General features: G+C 42.9%; 1 protein-coding gene across 6 annotated transcripts; it reads left to right on the top strand.

Annotated features, from left to right (window-relative positions):
- Nucleotides 1-23: 23 nt before the first annotated feature.
- On the top strand, nt 24-15,663 carry STRA8 (stimulated by retinoic acid 8). 6 transcript variants are annotated; one of them, XM_061357539.1, is made up of 9 exons: nt 24-161; nt 712-909; nt 2,636-2,711; nt 4,334-4,421; nt 4,824-4,976; nt 8,003-8,285; nt 9,536-9,612; nt 11,342-11,453; nt 15,390-15,663. In XM_061357539.1, exons 2-9 carry the CDS (start codon nt 718-720, stop codon nt 15,621-15,623), a joined length of 1,215 nt encoding a protein of 404 aa, XP_061213523.1. In that variant the 5' UTR covers nt 24-161; nt 712-717; the 3' UTR covers nt 15,624-15,663. The 6 variants fall into 6 exon arrangements, with proteins under 6 accessions (XP_061213523.1, XP_061213532.1, XP_061213553.1 ...); XM_061357548.1 differs by lacking the exon at nt 24-161 and having other exon boundaries at nt 434-909; nt 4,337-4,421; XM_061357569.1 differs by lacking the exons at nt 24-161; nt 15,390-15,663 and adding an exon at nt 14,880-15,178 and having other exon boundaries at nt 434-909; nt 4,337-4,421.
- The last annotated feature ends 2,789 nt before the right edge of the window (nt 15,664-18,452 follow it).

The following is an 18,452-nucleotide window of genomic DNA, read 5'->3' as shown; positions in this document are numbered from 1 at the left end:
CGAGCCGAGCCGGCAGGGCAGGATCGATCGATCGTTCGATCGGTCGATCCACGGAAGCTTCCGGCGGTTTCCCGCAGGGGCTTATCCGGGCAGGCATTTTCCCTCCCGGATGCGGAAGAAACAGCAGGGGCAGACGTTTTTACCTCTAGCCCGTGCTTGCAGTCGGTAATGGGGCAGGGAGCACTGGTCCAGTGCTAGGAAGGGCTTCCCAAGGTGGGCGATTTGGGCTCTGTGAGGCCGGAGGGGTGGCTGCAGCGGGCCCGGGTGGGCATGTATCTCAGCTTCTCACACGTGTGCATTTCGTATCAATGCCTGCTCGGATGTCACAGTTAATTGGAGAAAGAATTCTGGCGTGGAGAAGTCTATCTTTGCCATTGGTGGGCCTGAGGAGCCTCAGCACAATGGGAAGCTGAGCCCCAGATAGCCATGTGGGGAAGGGTGCAGGAGGTGGGAGGCTTGTCTTGGCTATGGTTTCATGCCCCACTGTTTATCATTACCCATAGGTTAGGCCTTAGTCAGTACTTAGAGGTGATATCCCTCAGGCAAAGAGAAGATTTCAAACTCCATTATTTCCTGTGGAAAAATGAGCTGGAGTGCTCCTTTCAGTCACCCAAGCTTGCCTTTTTTGTCAGTCCACTATGCAGGCTTTAAGGTTTCTTTTTCTTCACTTACTTACATATTTATTCAATATAAATAAGTGTTGCATTGCAGCTTTTGATGGAGACAGCTGAAGGCTGTAGGAAGACGCATGCCAGAGTGAATCCCAGTCCCCTGAGACAACTCCAAGAGGCAGAGCCTCACGTGGCCAAGTGGCGCTCATCACAGGCACGCCACCGGGCTACACTGGCAAACCTCTTCAGCGGCTTGCGGGAAGCTGTTTTGTCCCGGTCAGGCAGTTCAGCGTCAAAGGTGCGCAGCAGTGACTGTTTCGTTGTGCAGTGCTTGTTATACGTGGGTGTGTTTAAATTTAACCAGCGTCCTTAGGATGGCCACTGTATCTTTATGGATGCCAGTCTGTGTGTAATTTCACTGTGTGCAGCTTTCCTCGATTGCATTTACTTTAAAGCAGGCAAGTCAGTGTAAGAAAATTGCTCACTTACGGATCATGGATTTATCATGGGCCCTATCTACACTTTTCTCAGAGGGTTTTTGCAGCTTCTTTGTAGCTTTGCGGCTTCTTTATATTTTGTAAACAAACCAAGGGATCCCATGATGAAGTTATCTTTTTGCTGTGAAGTCATTTTGCTGTGAAGTCAGAATAGTGTGTTGTAAGGATTAAGAGAATAAGTTGTAGGGGAGGGAGTAATTCATTCAGCCTTATGAAGGTGCGCTCTGTGTTCAACACACTGTAAAAAGTCAGGAAAAAACCACCACCAGTACTGTTTATTGGTCTCTACTAAACTAAAACCAAAAAAAACCAAACCCAACAAACCAAAACCTCCAAAACTATTTCCTTAAAACAAAATTGTTTATAAAGATAAAATTGACCCCAAAATGCTACTGGAAAGACAGATATTACCATTCTCAAGGCAGAGGGATAAACACAGGGAGTCCTTTTTATCCTCAACTCCACCACCACTTCATTTAGTAAGATCGGTTACTTTCAGTTTTCCAGTTTGTAAAATGGGAGAGCGTAATGATTGCTTAGGAGGGGAATTGTCCTTGTAAATGGTTTTGAGGCTCTGAACATGCAAAATACTGCTATCTGGGGCTTGTGCCTGCTGAGCCCCTTAACTCTCATGCAGGTTGAGGTAAGAGTTCAGTTCGCCATGTTCTGAACAAGATGCAAGTTAAGCTGAAATCACCATTATCTCAGAAGCCAGGTCTAAACAGATACGTATTTTGTCTAGTCTATCTTCACATCAATTCTTGAAATTGCATTTTTGTACTATCATGTGCCCCTTGTGTGACACTTGGAGGCCAAGGAGGCTCAGTATCTGTGAAAGCCTAAACACAGACATTCACTTGTAATCCCAGTGGTTAGTGTCTGGCTAAAATTGCCCGTGTGAAAACTCTACAAGATATTCGCCCTGCCTATGGCGATTGTGGATCGTGTCACCAATCACATAAATCTTGAAATATTTTTGAGCTGCATATGTTTAAATGTATTTGCCACATTTTCTCAGCTGTGTTTTCTATAAACGATGGAATGATGTGCAGCAAACTGAAGTTATTCCAGTTTATGTAAGTGTAGCTGAGACTACAACAGGGCAAAGGCTTCTCCTAGCAAAATTCTCATGGGAAATGATTAGTAAAGTCGTGCCTGAAGTTGGTAGATATCCAGCAAGACTTCACAGCATGGTATTTCTGGACATGCTCCAAGAAGAGAATGAGCCAAACAAGGCCATTCGCTGAGGAAAGAAGGTCAGAGTTAAGTAACAAATGTCTATGTAACTAGGTGTTATGTGTTTGTATTGCATAATATATATTTATATCCTATATTTTAAGTTTGCTCTGGTATTAGTTCTTTTCCCTGTTCATATGCATGACAGTTGCTTGTGAAAAAACACAGTTGTTTCATTGATATAACTGAAGGTCAAAATGAAGGAAAAGTGAAGAAAGCAACCAAGGCATGTTAAAACATGAATCTAGTCAGAGCAGAGAGCAATCAGTTCTCATTTCTTCTTATGTTTAGTATCAGGTTTTGCGTAAGGCTAAGAAATCTATCCAGAAGCTGGAGCAAACCTTGGGTTTTTTGCTGAAGATGAAAGGTAACTGCATGCAACTGAATTTGCTGTGGACAGAGTGCCTGGACTGGTTTTGTTAATTTATTTGTTAAATAGAGACAGATAGGTACAGACTGAGCCCATTAAAACATTAAACTGTGGCTTTAGTTGTAGCAGTAAGCAGGGGATAGCAAAAAGTGTATTGACTCACTAAGCACTGCACCTCAGAAATCCCCCTCTGACTATCAGTTGTTCCTACCCCCTCCTCAGCCTAGGTGAAGGAAGGAAACAAGTAATTCCTGCTAACCCGTGAGAGCAAGTAGTTCAGGCAGAGTGCCCTTGTCACCCTTCTGCCAGTTCACCCCTGGCAGGTTTGGGGCTGGCATGGGTCCCCAGGCTGCATGCTTGGGCTCCCACTGAGAGGCTGCAGGAGCGTGTGTGCTCCTCACAGCTGCAGCAACATGGCACAGTCCAAGTTGAGCCCAGCCAGGACTTAAACTTCAGAACAGCAGGCTCTGGGTGAGGTAAAGGCCGGGGGGGGACGACAGAGAAGCTTTTGAGGATTTCCTAGAATAGGAAACAGAAGCCTCTAATTAAGAACCTCTTATAGAAATGGGTAAGAGAGACGCTGCATTTTTATTTTTTTTCAGCGTGATGGGTCATCTTCATGCACTCTTCCATTATCACTTGTGACAGCATGCATCACACCAGACTAGCGTGTGCTGTCAGCAGCTGAGGCAGCTCCCACTTTGGAACTTCACACCCTTGCCAGCATGCCTTCTGTTCTCTGATGCTGGCTACTGCCCTCAGTGGCAGCAAGTAGGACTGGGGAAGTCAGCCATAGGTAGAGGGAGTAGTTTGACAGAGTAAACCTCTCCTATGAAGAGAGGCTGAAAGAGTTCAGTTTGGAGAAGGCTCAGGGGAGACCTTATAACAGTCTTCTAATACATAAAGGGGGCCTACAGGAAATCTGGAGACAAACTTTTTACAAGGACATGTAGTGACAGGACAAGGGGGAATGGATTTAAACTGAAAGGGGGTAGGTTTATATTAGATATTAGGAAGAAATTCTGTACTGTTACGGTGGTGAGGCACTGGCATAGGTTGCCCAGAGAAGCTGTGGCTGCCCCATCCCTGGCAGTGTTCAAGGCCAGGTTGGATGGGTCTTTGAGCAACCTGGTGTGGTGGAAGATGTCCCTGCTCATGGCAGGGGGTTAGAACCAGATGACATTTAAGGTCCTAGCCAACACAGACTTGTATTATTTTATAAAATTGAAGGGATCACAAGCAGTGAGGCTGGTTGAGAAGAGTTTGGAGGTAAACTTCCCCTTGCATTTACTTGCATATAAGTACAATTCATACTGCTTGTGAATACTGTATTGACTAGTACTTGCCTGGACATGGTTGTTTTCACCATCAGGTCTATCAGACCAAGATTAGGAAGAAGGTATCGATTCAAAGTTCCTCAATAATAATACCCCCCCCCCCCCCCAATGGTAATTACATTGTAGAAGAGGCAGAAGTTTCTCCTTTTACATCATTTTTGCCTTATGAAAAGCTCTGGCTTGTGAAGAACCAGTTGTTGAAATTATTCTGTTTGTTTGGGGCTGAGGGTGAGAGGGACGCCTAGAGTGCCACTGATGTGACAGTAACTTTTCTGCTGACAACAGAATCCTTCAGTCTGGAGGATGGGAATCCATCCAGCTTGGAGGAAGTCAGGGAGGAATATGTCAAGAGGCACTTCAGCAATCACAGGTAAGGGCTTATACTAATCAAAGAAAGATGATAATACTTTGCAATTATTTTCATCCCAGCATCTCTGAACCTCTTTGTCATTCTTGCTATATTTCCAAGCAGAGGCCTTTCAGTGTGAGGTAAAGAGATTTCACCTGGACCCCTGTAATATCTGTGCTGTGAAAAAACACTCTAAGCATGTTGTTGGTCTCATTTCTAGTCAGTGCTTGTATTTCCTTCCCTCCTATGTAGCTGATCTCCAGCAAGGACTTCTTGTTTGCCTGCAAACAAAAAGAGGAGGAGAAGGCTGGCTTGGGAAGAATGGCCCTTCACTCGGGAGTGTGCATGACAAGGATCTTATTAATTCAATTCATAAGTTGTTCATGTGGCTTTTTATTCTGTGTATTCTTGTGTTCTTTCCAGCACTGCATCATCCTCTGAAGCTGTAAGTGAGAGTGACTCTTCTGTCTGGTATTTGATTCAAGAACATGAAAAGCCAACACTGGAAGAGGATAGGAAGTCAGAATTGATCCAGTCTTCAGACACTTCATCCCCTGATCTGGTGGAATTTGAACGGTAGATGCATCCCGTGTTAACTTCAGTTTTTTAAGTTGTTTGAAATAGCACTGTGCATCTAGTTGCTGCTCTTCATGCAGCCCTACTGGAACTTGTGTCTGCTTTGCAGAAGCTTTATGCCAGCAATTTTAACCCTGCTGGTGATGAACCTGAGCACCTCCTAAGTCCCTTAGCTGCAACTTGCATGTCAGTGCACTCCCAGCATCATAGCAGCCCCCAGCTCTCCAGGCCTCGGGAAATCCCTGGGGATTTTCCACACATCCTTGAGAAAGGGAAAAAAAATTCTTTTAAATATGTCAGTCCATGCATGGCCATGTTTTACCAGTGTCCATACTGCTTGCAGGGTCAGATGCAACAGACCTGCTAACAAAAGTGGTTCAGTAGGCAAGCTCAGATGGAATAGGAGATTATTCATCCAGAGTGCTTTATGTAGGTACATGTCCGTGTGTATTTGTGGCATCAGTACCACTATCAAGTTGTATCTCTGCAACAGGGCTAGATTTTAGGAATATAAGAATTGCTGTATGTCTCGCTGTATGTGTTCTGGGGAGGTGCAGGAACCAGAGGTAGGCAGACACTTTCCCCCACAGTGATGTTTATTCTGCCTGTAATAGCATTGTTATGAGGAGCTGGAACACTATTGCCCCTCACAGAAATAGACCTTTAGCTCCTGACAGCTTGCAGTACTTTTTTGTGGGATCAGAGCAGGATACAAGGCTGGATCCAGTTAGGGAAGATCACGTAGTTCTCAGCCTGCGGGCTGCAAAATAGTGGTGGTCTGAAAGATGTCAGAAAGCCCTCTTCAGAATGTCTGCAACATGGCAGGGGGGAGAAGGGGAACCTAAACACCTATGTGTGTCAGACTTCTAGCTAGTGGGTGCAAGCCTGTAACCTCCTTTATAATCAGCTCCTAAGTGCCTGATGCAGGACCTAAAAATCAAAGACCACTGTTCTTGTGTCAGTGATCCATGTATTTTAGTCTCTAGTTGAAATGGTAAAATTACTGGGTTTATTTCGGAGTTATTGGTATCTTAAGACTGAGTACATTATTCATCACATTCTTCCTCTTGCTGTCAGACAGCACAAGGAGGTACTTACAGGTCATGGATGCTTTCCAAAAGCATAAATGATAATTTAGTTGTAAAGATTTGAGAAACAGATGGGTATCTAATCTATCCTGTACCATCAAGCAGAGTCAGTTTCACCCTGACCATTTCAGAGTTAAGAATATGCAGTGCAGGAGAATCCACAGGTGCGCCTGGCATCCTCTTCCACGTAAAAACTTCCGCGGTTCCTTCTCTTTTCCTTTGAGCCAGTGCTTATTTATAAAATTCCCTTGGATCACTGGGTTTTTCATCAAAGTGAGGCTTCAGTTGTGCCAGGAGATGGCACCAGCCTCCCACTCCTGTTTCTGCTGTGGTAAGGTATCATTTACAAGACCTTGAAATGTGCTGACTCAAGATTTTCTGGGGGAAGTAAGCTCTACTTCATGAAAGCATGCACGACATAGCCATAAACAGCTTCTTCACTGACGAGGTAGACCAGGGCCTGTATTGTATGGACTCTGGCAGTTATCCTACACTCATATGGCAGACCACAGTTGGTTCATAGCTAATTCTTCTCAAAAAATGGTCTTTTACAACAGGCATAAAACAATAGGGACTCTTCACCAAAGAAAGTAACAGCCTTTTGATGACTGCATAACCATATTATTTGGACAGCATCAGAAATACTTTGAGTTTCAACTGGTTTCCCCCCCCCCATCCAGCAACAGGAGCTACATTGGTAGGGTACCCTGTCCAGTGCAAAATGTTGTTGTATCCTTCCAGCCAGGAAGGAAATAGTTGAGTCATGGTTCAAGCTTAATTTCTTTGGCAAAGCATTCTAATGACCATTCATATTCTTCTGTTTGAGAAACTCCAGATCCTTTGTTTGGAGCTGGACATACAGAATCTGTAGTGAGACAGTGCTTATTCTCCTTATGTTATTTTGTCTCCAGCAATGAAGGAAAATACTCCAGAGTGTGGAAACTGGAGTTTGAATATGTTTATGCTTGTGTGCAGAATCTTAAGATTTTTCGATATTGGTTTGCTGGAACAACTATGAGGAGAGGAGAAAATGAGAAAAGAAAGGAAAATGAGTAAAGAAAAGAGACTGAACTCTTCTGAGTTATTTTCTCTCATGCAATACTGTTCAGTTAATCAGGAAATGTGCTCATCTGGGACATCTTCAAGGAATCATTTTGAGCCCAAACTTAGTGACTGCTGTTTATAGAACTCTTGGTTTGTACTCTTTCAATCTTGTTATTTTCATCTGAGAGGCTCTAAGCATTTAATTAACATAAAATAACCTTTCCAAAGTAGATATTATTATCCCTAGTTCACTGTGCCACACAGTGCTAAAAAGTGGGCTCATTCTGAGATTAGTAACAGGGTTGAAATTATGGCACATATGTTCCATTACAAATTTCACTACAGACTGCACAGAAGTCAGTCTTAAGGATGTGTTTCTTCAGATATAAAACAGAGGAAATTGAGCTCCTATGCTTATTTAAGTTAGAGCATCCAGGCCTGGGGTAGTCTCTTTCTACCTGTATTTATAGTACCTAGTACATCAGGATATGGCCTCAGCCAAGGCTAAGTGTAGTGCAATGCCACTAAAAGTATAAAAAGTGAATTACAATGTAAAATCCTCAGATATAAAGGCAAGTAACTCAAAATTTATGAAGTGCCAGAATGAGGTTTGCCTGTGCAACAAGTACAGTGTGCAGTGCCTGGAGCTTCTGCTGTGAGGCAGCTTTGCTTGGACTGTGGCTAGAACCTGCCTCTCGCAGATGAAACCTCGGCAAAGAGTTGCTAAGATCTTCAAACAGTGTTGGGCAACCTGCAGTAATTGTATGAAGTCTTAGGGGGAGAGCGAGTGAAGTAGTTACGAATCAGAGCTACTCCCCAGGCTCCTGCTGAATTGTAGTAAATGGCTGCATCATAGCCTGCTTTTAAGAGATGCTCACTTTCCATTCATTGCAGATACCTGTGTTTTTATAAGCACACAGTGGACCTACTGATAGAGCATGGAATTGTTTGCACTGAGGAGGTGCCTCTTTCTGAGGTATCCACGGCTGTTTTCCACCTCTGGCAAGAGCTTTCAGAAGACAGGAGAGACAGCATCTTGCAGTACTGTAGCCAGAGAGATTTCCTCATGGATCCTAAGGCTGCTTGTCAGGAGCCTGCATGCACTGAAGGTAGTGTGAGGGACAGTCGAGGTAACAGTGAGGAAGCCAGTGATTCCTCAGTCTCCACACGAGAGGAAGTAAGTGTTCAGTAACATACATCTGCCTCTGAAACTCCAAGCTTTCAGATGCTAATTGACTCTGCAGCTTTTAATTGTTAACATACAGTAGTTGCAATTGAGCTTTCCCAAGACCACTTGAATGTGAAAAGTGAAGACAATAAGTAGTCGTTGAGTAAATGCCTGCACTAAATTCTCTCTTGGTAAAAGAGAGAATTGTCTCCTTGGCAAGCTATAGGAGTGCAGTGGTAGTAATGCTGATAGTCTCCAGTGACCTGCAGTTTTTGTGCTAAGTAACAGTTAAATTTACTCTAACTTGCTCCAGGGGTAGGAAGCAAGGACAAGGATTACACAGTTACTGTTCTCTGCAAACTCTCCAAGGAGCACAGATGATCTAAATACAGAAGGAATACCCAGTTTGCCAAGGCCTGCTGTGTTTTGGGTTGTGTGGCTTTTTTTCATCAAAGCACTTAGTAGCAAAGAGAAAGTTCCAGTGGTACAGGGCTAATGACTGCCTGTGTCATGCACCTCTGCAGAGCCAAGAACTCAGTGACTGAGTAGGCCGGGGTATTTGTTAAAAAGAGATGAAATAACAGCCAACTCTTTGTAAACTGTTCCTGGAGCACTGATTACTAAAGCAACTAGCTGCTCAAAGACGTGTAATTTTATTAGCTGCAGATGTCCACCTTTAGCATGTAAGTAAATGGTATTGACAAGTTCTTTTTGAGGCACATGACACAACTTATATTGCTGACTTCCTTAGGAAATGTCATGGGAGTGTTGCATGTACAGTACTTTCTGGCACAGAAAATGTACGAACTGCATTATGGCAGAGTAAACTAATGAGTTTATCAGTCTGTTGCAGGGAGCATCTAAGTTCCTTTGCAAGCCATGTCACACACACTGGAATGAGATTTGGGGAGACTGAGGTCTCCAGACAGAAGCAGCAGCCCATGGTCAAGTCTCTAAAGCACTGATACAATTAATGGTTTTTACTGATTTTTGAGAGATGTAATGTTAAGTCTAATTCCTAGAAGTTGAAACACAGGCTGAAGGGAATGTACTAACCTTATGTTCCTAGTCATGAGATACAGTTATTCCCTATTAATCCTGTCTTCACAAAACCCTCTTGGTTTACTCTAGCCGTAAGCATACTTGTAAAAGGAAAGAAAGAATATCATGCTTTTAAAAGCTTCATTTTAAAAAATTATATACTAGATAGAACTTGTAGGTGGCTGGATATGTTGACATCTGAAGTGTTTCCCCGATAGGTAATGTTGGAAGATGCGTTTGAAGTTGCTGCTGGTTTCCTTGACAGAAGTGAGACTCAGGGAACGTCTAGCCAGAGGTAAATTGCAAACTCACCCCTTTTGCTAGACAAAGTTAGTAGCCCACTATCAATTCTCCATGGCAAGTTGTCTGCATAGTAAGGCAATAGCCTAGCTTCTCTTTTTGTGCTTGATTTTTAGTAAATGGTTACAATAGCAGCCTCCAGCAATTGTGCTCATAATAATACTGTCTCTTAAGGTGCATAAGTGAAATGATTAATAGGCATTTATGACAGAATTAGTAAGAATCACTTACTAAGAACACCCCATCACTTCAAAGTAACTACGGTCCTTCTGATTTTCTTCACTACTCTGCATAGCTTTCCATCTTTTCAAATTACAGTATTTGTAATGCTTTCCTTTTCTCTCTCTCACTTACCAGGTCTAGGAGGACTATAAGGCATTCCCTGGATAAATCAGCTAATCATAAACTCTACCCACATTTAATGAGACAAAAAAGATAATTTTCTAACATTGTCTCCCTTACCTTTTTCAAGTACCCCAATTTAATCACAAGGAAGTGATCAAGCTAAAGTGTGGTTGACCTGAGTAGTTACATGAAAGAAATACAAGACCTGTTAAATAGAAACATTTTTTTCCTCTACAGGTCAGATGAGTTACCTAAAAGAGAACATGTCAGATGCAGAGCTGGCACTGCCTTTGATTTTTCAGACCAAAGGAAGAAAAGGGTGCTTTCCTGAAGAGAAAAATCACATTAAAACTCATCTTTATGCATTCTTGCTACTTCATTAGGATTGTTTCTTTTTGCAAATAGTGTTTTTATTCTGGGTTTGGTTTTGTTTTGGTTTGGCATTTTTTTAATCCCTTTTCCTACTTATTTTTCCATATTTGGAGTTCTTTAGTGTGAATCTCTTTTACCACCATTCCACCTTGCGCTTCCAGAGCAGAATGAATGGAAAAAAGGCTGTTTTGGCTGTTGATCAGAATATGCCTGAATATATAATAGGGCTTAAGAAATACATATCTATTAAATAACATTTATTAGATCACAATTGTTGTTTGATTTTAAAATAAGATTAACTATTTCTTAATATTGCAGTGTATTGCCATCATCTTTGCAATCTGTTTTAGGTCCCAAATTAGATTAGTATTTCAGTAGTCAACATTTACCCTCTTCCTTCCCTATCACTCTGTGCCTTGTAATTCTAGACAGAGACATGATGGCAGAACTTTGTAAAATTCCAGGGAGGATATAGAGGAGAGGAACAAAATTCATAGCTTTTTTGACAGAAGTACCTGTTACCTGAATACAAACCTGCCAGTGATAGCTAATATGTCATTTCATGACCACACGTTACTGCATTCACTCAAAAACTTCACAAAAGAAGTCAAAGCTGTTCCTCTAAACAGCCCTAAAAAAACCACACCAACAAATAACCATTGTTGCTCTCTGTTATAATGGATAGATTCGTCTCCCTAACACAATGCTACTAAAGCTGTTACGTGGATCTATTTGTTGTGATTCTGGTTTCTTCTGTTGCTGTTCTCTTTTCTTACATATTTTCCTTGCATTTGTTAGAAAGTTTCTCAACAGTACGTCTACTTCCACTCTTCCCTGTCTTGCTTGGCTGTTGTATTTAATATCAGAATCATCTTGAAAACAATTTGAATATTTTTTTAATTTATAAGAAAAATATGTAGAAGACAAAGTAAAAATATGGAAGAGCTAAAGTAGGAGGAGAAATGAAGGAATGGAAAGTTGAATGTATTGTCTGGTTCCATTTTCAGTTCAGCATTTGCAAGCTGCACTTACGAAAATCCAAAGGATCAGCACATGCTCTATCTGCAGATCACTGACTTCCTAAAAAAACTCTTCTTTGCTGATACACAGTTTTGCCAGGTAAGCTTTGCCACAGGATTTCTTATAGAAACAGTATGTTTCTGTCATTGTCAAAAAAGGACTTCTGTTTTCTGTGCTTCTGATCATATTGTCCAGAATCATTACAAATGACAACTTGGGTCTCTCACTTCAGATGTGCCATTTCAAAAGGTCAGTAGGATTGCCTTTGTAAGAGGCAAAGTGTGAGGTGTTGATAGTGCTTAGAGATTATTCAAAATGGCAAATTACGTGAGGATCTCTCCTTTTTCTTTTTTTAATTGTTTTCATGAAAGTTCGTTTTGGAAAAGCTTGAGTGATCTCATCTGAGCAGGCAAAGCTGACTTTGCAGTTCTCCATTAACACCCAGCCACTCCATTCTGAGCTCAGTAGGACCACCTTCTGCTTGTCTGGGTGCCAGGTTCCCTAGGCTGAGCCATCCACTGGCAGGCCTTAGGAGTAGGATATTCATGTTCTTGAAAGAGCTAATAAACAGCTGCTGAGCTGCCTCTTAACCTCAGCATTACAGTTGCAGGTTCCCTGAGCCAGAAGTCGTGGTGTTTGCATTCTTGCCCTCCTCCCAAGGAGGTGGCTCAGAGCTTGCACATGGGTGGAGTAGCGAAAGGGAGATATACCTCAGCCAGAGTTGCTTGTTTGGATTCAGAGTCAATTGTGCCTCCACTGTAGCCACTCTTGCTATTTTCCATCACATCTATATTCCACCCAGTCTCTGTTACTTGAGCAGATGCTCCTTTGAAGGAAGTAGAGTGTTTCTGATGAGGGGTAACTGGGACAGAAAACTAAGCAGAAACTAGTGATGCACCACTAAGCACGTAGGAACTGCTGCATGCCACTTGATTCCCCCCATCTTAGGGAGACAGTAGCACTAAAGGAAGCTCAGAGAGTGGCAGCACGCACACCAAAAGGCATTAAAGAGGAGCAACTAAGCAGGACTTTTCCACAAAAAAGACTGACATGTACTGTGAGAGAATTTTGATCTGAAATGGTGTGGATTTGGTACCCAAAACGATTATTCATTGTGTCTAACACGAGAGTAACTAAAAAACACTCCATGAAATTAAAAAAGAAAAAAACAACCCAACATTAAAAAACACTTGCACATGAAAATTACCAGATTTAACTCCTGGGCATCAATCCATTGACAATTACTAAATCTGAAGGTCCAGATACAATTTCCAGCTCAGAAGGTCCTCACAGCACAGTCTGCCATAATGTTGGAGCATATATTGTGGAACCGAACACACTGCATGCACAGTTCTTGGACTTTTTGCCTCAACATCTACTCCTGGCCTTTGTCAGAGACCAAGCACTGATCTACACAGCCTTATTACATAGAATAAATATGTTCTGGGTCAGAGAAGAGCTCTTCCATATTTATGTAAATGACCACGAACTGTGCAGGCCTATAAAACAAAGATACAATATTTTCCAGTTTTAAATTGCTTTTGTGAATGTCATTCCTGGCAGCATTGAGTGGTTCCATTTTGTCCTTCTGCTTGGTGCTTCATTGTTATGTATGAGCCCAAGTCCTTCCCACAGCTCCCAGATGAGGTGGTATAAGAGATAGTATCCCTTTCAAGCTTTGAAGAGGGACATTTGAAATAAGACTAGGAAAATATGAGTAATGGGAAGACAAGCAGGAAAAGAAGCTTAAGTACTGCAGATTGGCAGTTGACTGAGCTCTCTGAATCCAAAAGGAAACAAAAGGATGTGTGCATTTCTTTTAAGAAGAAACTTCGAGTTGTCTGTGATAAGACAATAAAAAGGGTGTGTGAGCAGAAATCAAGGCTAGGGAGTGCTGATAATAAGAAGGTCAGAGTCTGTTTTGGTTCAGAGAACTGCAGTACAGCAAATTGCACCAAGAGGCAAAAAAAAAAAAAGACAAGATTATTTTTGTTTTGAGAGCAGAAATTCAGCTCCATCTCAAACAAACAAATTGAGGCAGTTATGGAAGTGGTTGTATAGATAACTAACCCAAGCAGCTGCAGACAGCTCAGTATAGGCTACATGCATTACCCCAGAAATTGGGCTGCTTGGAGCATCAGAGACTCCTGGACTTGACAGGGAAAGGAGCTCTTCCTGCCCACTGAACCCCCTCCCTTGATGCAGAACCTGTGCTAGTGCTACACTAGCCCAGGAGTCTGGGCACTGCTGAGATAAATTATCCCAAGGATTATTGGTGCACTGTGCACACACTTTGTAGAAGACATAGAGGTGGGTAGGAGGTCCAGTACCAAGGCAAGGCATGCAGTTTGCACCTAACTGAAATACAGAAGACAGCTTATGGTCTCCTTTCATCTGCAGAGCTGATGAGGTGATGGGTTTTATTGCTGCTCAGCATATGCCAGTGCTATGTTATGCCATTTCTGGATAACTGTCCAGGTACAAAGCATTACTGTTGCGTTGTGTATATTCAGGATTTTGTAATCTCAGATCCACTGAGCACAGCCTTTCTTAAGCTGCTGTCCTGGATCTCAAGGCTGCCAAGGGCATGCACCCCATTGGTATAAAATGCTTGAGAAAGACTTTTGCACAAGAGGAGAGAGTAAATCATTTGGACAAGGATGGGGAGGGCTATTAAAAGGATAGTGACCCAAAAATGAGAACAGGAGCATACTTCCATCATAGATGGTACAGAAATATTTCTGAGTGTGAGATTAAAGCCGTCTTGTCATTTTTCAAGAGCTGTTGTCTTAAGGTCACATAAGAGATGTTCAGCAGCAAAAGTAGTAAAGAATTAGTTTAGATTGAGGTCCAAAGGTTTTACAGTATCTAAGTAAAAATCTGAGAGTCTTTTTCTAAATGGCACTGAGGGCTTTTGCTTCTTCAAAGGCCCAATTTCTGTTAAAACTACAGATTTTTAGGTGAAACACTTAAAAAGCAAGGTGGATTTAGTGCTCCTTACGCTATTCTTTTTTAAATAGCACCTATTTTTAAAAAGTAGTTTTGCCCTGAGGAGTTTTGCATCAGTGCAGAAGGTGGATTAGATGGAATGCAGGCATGAATCCTTTTATCTCCTACACTTATGTATTTCTCAAGAGCCACTTTCTCTCTGTAAGCTGGTGAAAGACAAAACTATTTCCTGTTACTAAAAGCCTGAAGTCAGTAGAAATTAAGGGCTCACAAGGAAGCTCTCCTATCTTCAGAGCCTGTTATGTGACCCACTTGCTACCACACTCAGGCCCAGTTATCTGAATTACATTGATAGCCACAGGGTGGAGCCCTGTGAGTTTAAAAAGAAATTGGTTGAAGATTTGAGCCATTCTTTATCTGGCACCTCAGGCACCTGGCAAGTGCTGGTTGCTGACTCAGAGGAAGGCTCATGACACATCAGCTGGCACATGTCAGCACTTGACCAACCCACTGTATATTTGAAACTCAGTCAACTCCTGGAGTTTTAACCCTGCTTGACTTTGGGGGGGGTTTCAGGAAGAAGATCTTCAGTTTGATTATGAGACTGTTATGCTGAGGTGCACCGAGACCTTCGATGACGAAGATTTCTAAACAGTTTCTCTGTTTGCTAATGTTTTGCCAAGCATTTCTGGGTACACCAAGAGACTGCATCTCTTTTCAGTGAAGCACCTCTCTGAGCAGAGTGTGGAAACGCTGTGTTAAAGTGGTTTGTTCTGGTTAATTTCCCGTTCCCTCATCAGTGCTTCTTGGTGTATCGGTTGAGTAATTTATACCTTTGTTACAGGTTTTAGATACTTATAAAATGTTAAGAAATACTTTTGTCTATTGCTTTTTAATGCTTAATCTCACTTCACAGGTAAACTGAGCCATGTACAGTTAAGTGACTAGCATAAGCTGTGAAAGAGCTGCAGAGAGGTCACATTAGGCTACTCACCCTCATAGGATGCAGGTCTCAATCTGCAACCTGCAAAAATCACAAAGTGCCTGCACCCTTGCAGTGATTACTATTCTGGTGCCGTTTTTCAGCTTGGGCTGACAAGGAGAGAGGCATTGCCTCACAGAGATGAGGCTCTTGCATCTCTTTTTAAGGACAGCAGCAGTGACTACCCATTTCCAAATCACCTGGCCAGGGCAGGCACAATAATACACTGGTTTATTTACTTTTGCAAAGTGTGTAAAGCTGAGCGATCAGCCCTGTGCTCCTCTGTCATGTTTCATTCTTTGATGAGTAATGCTGCTCAGATAGTGTCTCAGAATTAAAAATGCTGTGAAGATGAATAAAATCCTTTATATCTCAGAACTATGTTCAAGGGTTAACAACCTTTATTAGCCATTCATTCCCCCCTTTTGAAGGCCAATTCAGGACAGAAGCTAGAGAATAGAATATTTCATTTTCAAATGGCTTTCAGCCTGCCAGGTACTAGGGGAGGCAGTTTTAAATGGATACCGTACACTATGGAGATGCATTCCTTTGATCGTTACACATGCTTCACTAGCAGAATTTTAGGCTAAGGCTGGCCTGAACAGTAATGCGAAACAACAGGTGTATTCAGGTAATGTGAAAATAATAACTCCTCCAAAAGGTAGCAGGCTTTGTGGAGGTACGTGACATTAAGAAGATGAAGAACTTATTACTTTGGTCCCTCCTGTTGCATGATCATAGTTTACAAGAGTGCAGGCCTGTACATCCTCTCCTGCAGAGCCAACACTACACAGACAATAGCTGTTCTGCCCTGGTGTGTGGGAGGGCTGCTCTGCCTTGGCAGGGAAGCAGCCTTAATTCTTGAGCGCGTTATTGCTGCATGCAGCACAGCAGCCCCTCACTTTACAGCACATTCAGCACAACATAGAATCTTAGAATGGTTAGAATTGGAAGGGACCTTAAGGATCATCTAATTCTAACCTCTCTGCCACAGGCAGGGACACCTTCCACTAGACCAGGTTGCTGAAAGCCCCACCCAGCCTGGCCTTGACCACTGCCAGGGATGGGGCATTCACAACACAGGGCAGTCCTGCTGCCCAGGTCCCATCTTTTTATGAGAAACGTGTGAAAATGAGCCTCTGATTAGCTGTTCTAGAGCCAGTGCACTTTGGTATGAACAAATACACATCACCAGGTCTCCTCAGCCAGAACAGCAGGAGCATGTGCTGCGACTCCCCAGTTGGCTGTCTGCCTCTCTGCACAGCTGCAAGCAGGGTGACCCCACTCCTGGTTAAAATTAGGAAGTCTTGCTGTGCTTAGGATTCAACAGTAGCCCAAAGGGTAGTAGAGTCAACAGGTAGCTGGCTGTTCTCAAAGCAGTCCAGAACAGCACTCAAGTGTTCACTTTCACATTTGAGGATACCCTGATTTTCATTTATTTCCATTAAGTAGCAAATAAACAGAAGCTGTGTCGTTGCAGTGCAAAGCCAAAGCTGTTTCCAAACCTCAAGTGGCCACATGCAGCTGGAAGGAGTGGTGGCCCTGCAGCCTAACCACTGCCTACTTCATTTTAACATTTGGAAATGTCCTCCTGAGGCAAATAAAAGGATATTTTATATATTTACAACAAACACACCAAAGGGAGGATGTTAAAGGACATTCAGAAGCCTGAGCTTGAAATAGGGACATAAACAGCTTCTGAAAAACTGCCTTCTAAGCCTTAACAACAGCAGATATGGCTGTCCCAGACCAGCATACCCACCCACCCACACAGAGCTGTCTGTGCCTCTTGGGCTGTAGGATGTGCTAGGGTAATCCCCTCCTCTGGGAACTGGGGTTTCTCATGCCAGGAGCTGTGAAGTCGCACCCAGCTCTACTCTAGGGAGCTCGCAAGCCAAATATAGATGGGGACACACAGACATGGCAGTAGGCTGGGAGTGAAGGGTGACAACGTAACAGATGAGCAATGTTCTCCATCTTCGGCATGGGGAACTAGAAGCCAAATCAAGACTTACATTTGTAGGAAAACCTGGGGCAATAGTTTGGGGTTTTTTGAACAGAGCTAAAGCAAATATAAACCTCTGGCACTTGCCAGAATCCTAACATGTCTTGAGGAGGAGAAGTAAAAAGATATAGCTGCAGCCTCCACAGAGCTGACACAGAGCCAGTAATTACTAAGGGTTCCCCATGTGTGCTTGCCACCTCACTTTTTCCATGTGGGGATCCCAGCTGCAGCACTGAAGGAAAAGGTCTCACATGGCAGATGGAGCACCTGAAGGCCATACAGTACAGCAGGTTTTGGCCCTGCTGGTGTGGCTTGTTTACCTTGGTCATTAGCTGTGTATCCTGTTCCCATCAAAACCACTCCTCCAGTGTGTGCCAGGTCTGGCCAGCAGCAGCCTGGCAGGTTCAGTACAGGACACAGGAACAGGCTGAGGTAGAGTAACAACTTGCTTTGACACGTGCTGCAGCACAAGTAAATTTGTGAGTGATGATGAGTAATACCATGGGTTTGTTTGCTAGATCTCTGGGAGAACAGGCTGGCTCTAAATAAGCCTAGAGATGTAGTCAAGGTTGTGGAGGATGCAGATGCCAGAGTTGAGATGCCTGGGACTAGTCATCTCTGTAAAATCTGTGATGATGGGGAGGGATCAGATTATATTTAAATGTGCAAATTATTTTTTCTCCCAAAGGCATAACAACCACAATCTTCAACAGAGGCACTGCAACCTGCCCGTATCAGCAAACTATTTGTACCATAATCTTTCCTCCTTTTGGATCCCAGTCTCATACAATTGATCTGTTCAGACTTCATTCACTCCCAAAGCAAAAAAAAAAAACCCAATATATCCCTTACTGGTAAAATAAGCCACATACTGCTACAGCTGCAGGATGGGACTAAAGAACAGGACTGTAATAAGCATGAGGAATTAAAGCTTTTCAATTAAGCTACCCAGGTTTTGTTCAGTCTTGAGCCAAGAGGGCAAAGGGGACATCATATCATGGCCTTCAGCTGTTGAGTGGGGGGTACAGAGAAGATGGGGTCAGACTTTCCTCAGAGAAGAACAGTGATAGGACAAGAGACAACAGACAAAGTGAAGCATTAGAAATTCCAGGTAGACATGAGGGAAAACACTTTTCACCATAGGGGTGGTCAGACACTGGAA

This window comes from Neopsephotus bourkii, unplaced genomic scaffold (genome assembly GCF_033783945.1).
Source record: "Neopsephotus bourkii isolate Nb327-2 ecotype Australia unplaced genomic scaffold, CSIRO-AGI_Nbou_v1 NB_107, whole genome shotgun sequence".
NCBI classification, from domain to species: domain Eukaryota; kingdom Metazoa; phylum Chordata; class Aves; order Psittaciformes; family Psittacidae; genus Neopsephotus; species Neopsephotus bourkii.
This window is presented reverse-complemented; position numbering and strand designations above follow the sequence as displayed.

Excerpts from the sequence above, each read along its gene's own strand:
- STRA8 (XM_061357539.1), top strand. The coding sequence starts at position 718 with ATGGAGACAGCTGAAGGCTGTAGGAAGACGCATGCCAGAGTGAATCCC. Across the intron at positions 4,422-4,823 it reads AGGCACTTCAGCAATCACAG|CACTGCATCATCCTCTGAAG; the intron begins GTAAGGGCTTAT and ends TGTTCTTTCCAG. Across the intron at positions 4,977-8,002 it reads GATCTGGTGGAATTTGAACG|ATACCTGTGTTTTTATAAGC; the intron begins GTAGATGCATCC and ends CATTCATTGCAG.